This window comes from Penaeus japonicus, unplaced genomic scaffold (genome assembly GCF_977035675.1).
Source record: "Penaeus japonicus unplaced genomic scaffold, GWHDUDI00000001_assembly GWHDUDI00000007, whole genome shotgun sequence".
Classification (NCBI taxonomy): domain Eukaryota; kingdom Metazoa; phylum Arthropoda; class Malacostraca; order Decapoda; family Penaeidae; genus Penaeus; species Penaeus japonicus.
This window is the reverse complement of record NW_028234409.1, coordinates 31,778,732-31,786,231: the sequence shown is the minus strand read 5'-3', so window position 1 is coordinate 31,786,231 and position 7,500 is coordinate 31,778,732. Positions and strand designations below refer to the sequence as shown.

General features: G+C 47.7%; 1 protein-coding gene across 3 annotated transcripts in view; it reads right to left on the bottom strand.

Moving 5' to 3' along the window:
- Positions 1-7,500, bottom strand: part of Pkc53E (Protein C kinase 53E) — a 358,663-nt gene that overhangs the window by 111,178 nt on the left and 239,985 nt on the right. For all 3 annotated transcript variants that reach the window (XM_086538665.1, XM_086538666.1, XM_086538664.1), the window contains exon 2: positions 1,690-1,721. In XM_086538665.1, coding sequence (XP_086394791.1) covers positions 1,690-1,721 — 32 coding nt within the window. The remainder of the gene's footprint in view (positions 1-1,689; positions 1,722-7,500) is intronic.

Sequence of the window (7,500 nt, the reverse complement as noted above, 5' to 3'; positions counted from 1 at the left end):
TTAGCTTCGTTAATGCTACATCCCTAAGCGCCTGCCCGCGGCATAGGCCGGGATAATGGAAACGATTTTTTACGCTTAGAATAAATTATCCTCCCCTGTCTATCATAAAACAAAAAAATCTAAGTTTATCCTATTTCATAGCTGACACATATGGCATAGGAAGTTTCATCTCCATGTGTGAAACAAACAACAAATAAAATTATCTATCCCAAAAAGACACAAGGCTGTACTTGAGAAGCAAACACAAGAAGATCATCCCAACACGAATCCTTCGCAATATGCCTCAGAAAAGAAAAGAAAAAAAAAATATCTTCTCAATCACAAAGCCAACCCCGCCGGCATCAAACACCACAGAATCAGAATTTTTCGTTCTCAAGGCTATACGACACGTCCTTCCACTTTGGCCAAGGTCGCGTGACTGATGTGATTTCGTCATCATTTTTCTGTGATGGAATAAATCCGCAGTCTAGCCGAAGAGAGGAAAGGATGAGGCAGATAAGGAGATTGGGAGGGAGGGAGGGAAGGTAGGAGGGAGGGAGGGAGGGAGGGAGGGAGGGAGGGAGGGAGGGAGGGAGGGGGGGGGGAGGGAGGGAGGGAGGGAGGGAGGGAGGCAGGCAGGAAGGGAGGGAGGCAGGCAGGAAGGGAGGGAAGGGAAGGTAGGAGGGAGGGGTGAAGGTAAGAAGGAGGGCGGGGTGAAGGTAAGAAAGAGGGAGTGAGGGAGGGAGGGAGGGAGGGAGGGAGGGAGGGAGGGAGGGAGGGAGGGAGGGAGGGAGGGAGGAAGGAGTGAGGAGGAGGGAGGGAGGGAGGAAGGGATGGTAAGATGGCGAGAGGGAGGTTGAGAAGGTAGGAGGGAGGAAGGAAGGTAGAAGAGAGAGAGAGAGAGAGAGAGAGAGAGAGAGAGAGAGAGAGAGAGAGAGAGAGAGAGAGAGAGAGAGAGAGAGAGAGAGAGAGAGAGAGAGAGAGAGAGAGAGAGAAAGGAAATGTGGAAAAAAGGAAGAAATATAGGAAGGAACGAAGAGAGGAGGGTAAATAGAAAGCAAGGAGGAAAAAAAGGAAAGCAGTAAGGAAAGGAGAGACGGAAGGACGGAAGGAGGGCAAGAGGAAAAGAGGGAAGGCATCCTGACCTGCCTACGTGATGAGGTGGAGCCTGGAGAGCGACCCGCAGTGCCGTTCGGTCGGTAACAACACGTCTCAAGTCTAAGTAACAGACAGCTGCGGCTTTGAACGCTCGCCTTTCAGGGTTACTGGCAATGCGCCGTCATGTCACACCTCGAGTCGGGACACGCTTTGAAGCTTATCAAAGGAAGAAAAGACCGCATTCACCACATCGGAAGGATCAGCTTGGCGTTAGAGCAATCAACGTACATACGTCACGGTGCCTAGTTTGCATGATTACACATGATTTATGCAGAGTACAAACATCGTGGGTAAATAAATCAAGAGAAAATGCAATTTAGCTCACAAGTGAACTATTAGGAATTAAGGTCCGGTGTTTTATTTGAGTCGTATAAAACGGCCCAATCTTAAGGTCTAAATATCACAGTGTGTGTGTGTGTGTGTGTGTGTGTGTGTGTGTGTGTGTGTGTGTGTGTGTGTGTGTGTGTGTGTGTGTGTGTGTGTGTGTGTGTGTATACATATGTGCATTATGCATATATAAATGAATAAACAAACAAACTAAGGCGTACTTACTTTGACACTGGTACCCCTGCTTGCCGAACCCCCTGTAGGCGAGAGAAGAAAAAGGTAATTAGAAACATATTTTTTTTGCTTTTCACACACATATATATATATAAATAAATATAAATATATAAATATATATATATATAAATATATATATATACATATACATATACATATATATATACATATACACATATATACACGTTTATACACATTTACACACACACACACACACACACAAACATATATATATATATATATACATATACATATACATATACATATACATATACATATACATATACATATACATATACATATACACATACACATACACATACACATACACACACACACACACGCGCGCGCGCACACACACACGTATGTGTGTGTGTATGTGTGTGTGTGTGTGTGTGTGTGTGTGTGTGTGTGTGTGTGTGTGTGTGTGTGTGTGTGTGTGTGTGTGTGTGTGTGTGTGTGTGTGTGTGCGTGTGTGAATATATAGACAAATGAATAAATAAATATCCTCACTCACTCCCTCACTCATTCATTCATTCACTCTCTCCCTTTATCTCTATCATATCGCGAAAGAGTCTCACGAAACTCCCCCCCCCCCTCTCCTAACCTCCTGCTCATGCAAGAATGCCAAAGAGAGAGAGAAAGAAATACGAAGAGGGGGGGGGGTGGAGTTGGGGAGGGGGGGGGCGTTGACGCGGCGTTGAGACGGCATAAAATTCCTTAGGACTCCGCACGGTCGCCGTAAAACATGAATGAGCGTAGAGAGGAAGGGCGTCACACTTTTTTCCCCTTCGAATACTTTTTTTTCCCGTTCAAATGTTTTTTTTCCCTTCGAATACTTTTTCCCCTCTGAATATTTTTCTTCCCCTTCGAATACTTTTTTTCCCCTTTGGATATTTTTCTTCCCCTTCGAATACTTTTTTCCCATTTGAATATTTTTCTTCCCCTTCGAATACTTTTTTCCCATTTGAATATTTTTCTTCCCCTTCGAATACTTTTTTTCCCACAGATTCTTCCCATTTTCCCCTCGTTCCCCCATTCAAGCGTTAAAGAGTCACACCTTGCATTATTCATCTGAGTAAGTAAATTAATATTAGGTAAATAATGTATGTAAAATATGATCCCTTTATCTGTGCTATCTTGCCTAAGCTCATGTACGTAATTTTCACTTTCCTATTTTTCCCGAGCATTTTCGTAACTATTGTTGTCAATATCAATATCATCATTATCATTATAATTATATATCAATCCTAGCTAATGCCTCTATCATCGTTGTCACCATCACTACCATCACTATCATTATGATCCTTTTCATCACCTCCCCCCTACTACCCTTATCACCACTGCCTGCACGTGCCCATTGAACGTCAACATTCCCCCCCCCCAACCCCCACTTTACTTGATCCCTTCTCATCTCGTAGGTAAGCCAGGATACCTTCCATCCTTCCTTCCTTCCTTCATTCATTCATTCATTCATCTTTTTCTCCCTCCTTCCCTACTTGCATTCCTCCATTCCTCCCTCCCTCCCTCTCTCCCTCTCACTTCTCTCTCCCTCTCATCCTCTCTCCCTCTCACGTTCCCTCACTCTCAACCTCTCACCCTCTCTCCCTCTCACGTTCCCTCCCTCTCATCCTCTCACTTTCTCACCCTCTCTCCCTCTCACGTTCCCTCCCTCTCAACCTCTCACCCTCTGTCCCTCTCACCCTCTCTCCCTCTCACGTTCCCTCCCTCTCATCCTCTCACTTTCTCACCCTCCCTCCCTCTATCCCTCCCCCCACCACCTGCCCAGCCCTGCCTAGCCTTCCTCCCTCTCCTCCGGGCTAAACGGGGACGTCCGACCGAGACAAAGCGCGCTGGATCGTGACACGCATGCAAGTTCCCGACTCCTAATTCGCTCTATTCCGGCTGGGATACATTTCCCTGGCCGTGTCTTGCTTCCCCTCGCCCTTCCCCCCACTCTTCCCCCTACTCCCACTACTCCCCCTTTCTCCTACCACCTGATTTCTAGCTTCAGGACTATCATATTTAGGCTTATGACGAAGTGAGGGCGGTGGGGGGGGGGGGGATGATTGTGTGTGTTTGTTTTGTGTGTGCGTGTGCGTGTGCGTGTGCGTGTGCGTGTGCGTGTGCGTGTGCGTGTGCGTGTGCGTGTGCGTGTGCGTGTGCGTGTGCGTGTACGTGTACGTGTACGTGTACGTGTACGTGTACGTGTACGTGTACGTGTACGTGTACGTGTGCGTGCGCGCGCGTTAATGTATAAGAGAAAGTGATAAAAATGCCTGGCGCCGCTAATTTCCATAAATAGCTCGTAATGAAGGTTCTTTTTATTCCATTTCACTTTCGGGGTTAAAACATTTCTCGCGAGCGGCCGCTGTTTAATGATGTGCTTAGCGGAGCGTCGCTGCTTATTTCATCCCTAAAACGCACCGCGCTTCAAGAGGGCGGGGAACCGGCGACCGCAAAACAGCCTCTGTCCCTCTCCCTGCCTACCGATACATTCATCTTTTTACAATTCCCGTCTGATATATTCTTTCCCTTCTCTTGCTCCCCTCTTCCTCTCTCAAGTTCTCTACCTATACATTTACTTTTTTCTCTGTTCCTTTATCTAATTTTCTTCCTTTTCTACCTTCTTTTTATTCTTCTCCACATCTCTCCTACCTTTTCCTCCTTTACTATCCTCACCCTTCGCCCGGCTTTCCTTTCCCCTCTCTCCTTCTCTCACCCTTACTCTCTCCCCCTTCCTTCCTCCTCTCCCTTTTTTCCGCTTCTTCTTCTTACCTTATACCCCCTTCGGCTATCCTCTTTAATCCTGATTCTTCCCTCTCATTCTCCTCCCTCCTCGTTCGGTTTCCCTCTCTCCTCTCCTCCTCTCCCCCTCTCTCCTCCCTCCTCGTTAGGTTTCCCTTTCTCCTCTACCCTCTCTTCTTCTCTCCTCCCTCCTCGTTTGGTTTTCCTCTCTCCTCTCCTCCCTTTTCGTTCTTTTTCCCTCTTTCCTCCTCTCCTCCTCTCTCCTCCCTCCTCGTTCGGTTTTCCTCTCTCCGCACCCCTCTCCTCCCTCCTCGTTCAGTTTCCCTCTCTCCTCCCATCTCGTTCTGTTTCCCTCTCTCATTTCCCTCTCTCTGCTCCCTCCTCGTTCGGTTTCCCTCTATCCTTTCCCTCTCTCTGCTCCCTCTTCGTTCGGTTTCACTCTCTCATTTCCTTCTCTCTGCTCCCTCTTCGTTCGGTTTCCCTCTATCCTTTCCCTCTCTCTGCTCCCTCTTCGTTCGGTTTCCCTCTCTCTGCTCCCTCTTCGTTCGGTTTCCCTCTCTCCTTTCCCTCTCTCTGCTCCCTCTTCGTTCGGTTTCCCTCTCTCCTTTCCCTCTCTCTGCTCCCTCTTCGTTCGGTTTCCCTCTCTCCTTTCCCTCTCTCTGCTCCCTCCTCGTTCGGTTTCACTCTCTCCAATCTCCTCGATATGTTTTCCTTTCTCCCCTTTTCTTTTTTCCGTGACATCGCCCCCTTCCCGCTCCTCTACCTTCTTAACTCTGTTTGCCTGCCCGGCCTGAACACTCCTTGTGCGGCGACGGGAATTAAATTGCACTGTAACTTTATGCAAGCTCGCACGGTGCGATTCCTAATTGCCATCACGGCGGCGCTCGGCTTGAAGGGGTACGAAAGCGGCGTCGCTCCCTTGGAACCCGTGCCGACAATAAGCGAGTTCGTATTCGCGTTCAGAATCTGAATTCTCGGAAAATAAGGTTTAGTTCCGGGCCTTTCTCTTCTCTCCCCTTCCTTTGGGGTCTCCCATTCAATCCCATTTTGAGAGGCCGTTTTATTATCTGATTATAAATTATTCTATGCACCAACACCAAAATACGCTGCAACAATTGCGTTCTTACAGTTTTCCTTCCGCTTAATCTGCCGCCTCTTTCTTCCCTCCCACTTCCTGATATCCGACCCGTTTCATCCTCACATCTGTTCCCACACCTCAATCTTCGTCAACGTCATCAAAATATCTAAGACATACATCCTCCTCTAATCCTCGCTCCTTTCCCTCTTTTCGCAAGCACACATAATGATTTCTTAGAAGCTCGAATAATCCGTCTCACGCCTCAATTCGTTGGGAGAAAGACGGGAGGGGCTTTAATGACATGACCTGAAAGAAAACTTTTAATGTATTCCAGTTTCGACTTGCTTCTTCCCTCCCTGTCCCTCTCCCTCTCCCTCTCCCTCTCTCCCTCTCCCTCTCCCTCCCTCTCCCTCTCCCTCTTCCCTCCTCTCTCTTCTTTCCTCCCCCTCTCCCTCCTCTCTCTTTTCCTAGTCATAACCACAACCATATTTTCCCCACATTGAATAATAACGACAATGAATAAAAAAAAAGAAAAAAAAAAGGAAAAACGCATTGCCGTCCCCTCCCCTATCATCAATACCTATTTTTGCCTATATGACAGCCTCCGATCGAATCATAAAGAAAATCCTTATTGCTATCGCTTTAGCGCCTCTCCATTTCCATTGCTATTATCGTTACCATCAGCATCACTGCCTTCATTATCGGTTCGCTCACACACACGCCTCTTCGCTTGCACACAAATATTCAACAACAGCGGTGATCGTGTTGCTGTTGTTGCTGCTGTTTGGTTTCGATGTTGCGGAGTGTTTTTGTTTGTATTGTTGTTGTTGTTGGTTATAGTGGTGGTAATGGAGGTGGGGGCGGGGGGGCGACGGTAGTGATCATGATGACAGTGAAAATAAAATTAAAAAGGTGAGGGTTAAAGATAGTGTAGATGCTCGTGACCTCGGCGACGTTGCAGCAGCTGTAATGACCTTCCCCCCCCCCTCCTACTACCACAGGTACCACAGGCCTCGACCTCCTCCGCCGACACCATTACCTTGTCACCGATTCCCTTTTCTAGACGAATTACTCCATCGCGCAGCCCCGCTATTCCGGCCACCTGTTGATGCCGCCTCAGGCCAGGCAGATGGATCATCTAAGGAATCATTTGCATATCATTAATCAGCCCCAACGGACGCGCATTTTCGAAACGAGGGCGAGGAGACTGATGAATGTCCCAAGATGCTTTTCTCGTGCGGAGCTGCAGCTGCAACGCGGGCATTGCAAACCGTTTTTCTTCCTCCGTGTGATACCAGGCACGGGCGATTATAATGCACTTTTGTGGGAAGAAGGGATTCCCATTTTCCCATTCCCATTCCCACTCCCATTTTCTTTCTGTTATTCGTAATCTTTGTATGATAATTCTTGATTCTCAATGCGGCTTTACAGATGAAGATGATCATGAGCATCAGACCTTCTGTATTGCAATTCATCCCTTCCGAGCGTCCGCGGCACATCACCTTTGCGAGACTCTTTCTCAGATACATGCACGCAAACACACACGCCCGTTCTAACGTTGAGCATCTCCACACACATCGCCCTCACCATATCCTCCCCCAAGCATCCAGACTCGCTACACATCGCCCTCACCACATCCTCCCACAAGGGCGGAGACACCCCCCTCCCACACACACACACATCGCCCTCAGCATCTCCATCTCCAACTCGCCGAACTCACACTTTCTCCCTCTGGGCCGTTGGAACACCATTTTCCGGCTGGGCTGTATTGCATCATCACTACATCTCCGATTTGCATAACGATTCTTCCCGTGTTTCCGTTCTTCCCTCGAGTCTCTCGGTGTCTTCTTTGTCCCCCTTTGAATAAATCATGTTTTAATCTATGTTGCCGTGACCACCAGACAACGCATCATCTAGACTGGCTTATAGATTATTATTATTATTTTTTTTTTTTTACAAAAGTGTATAGGGAAGGG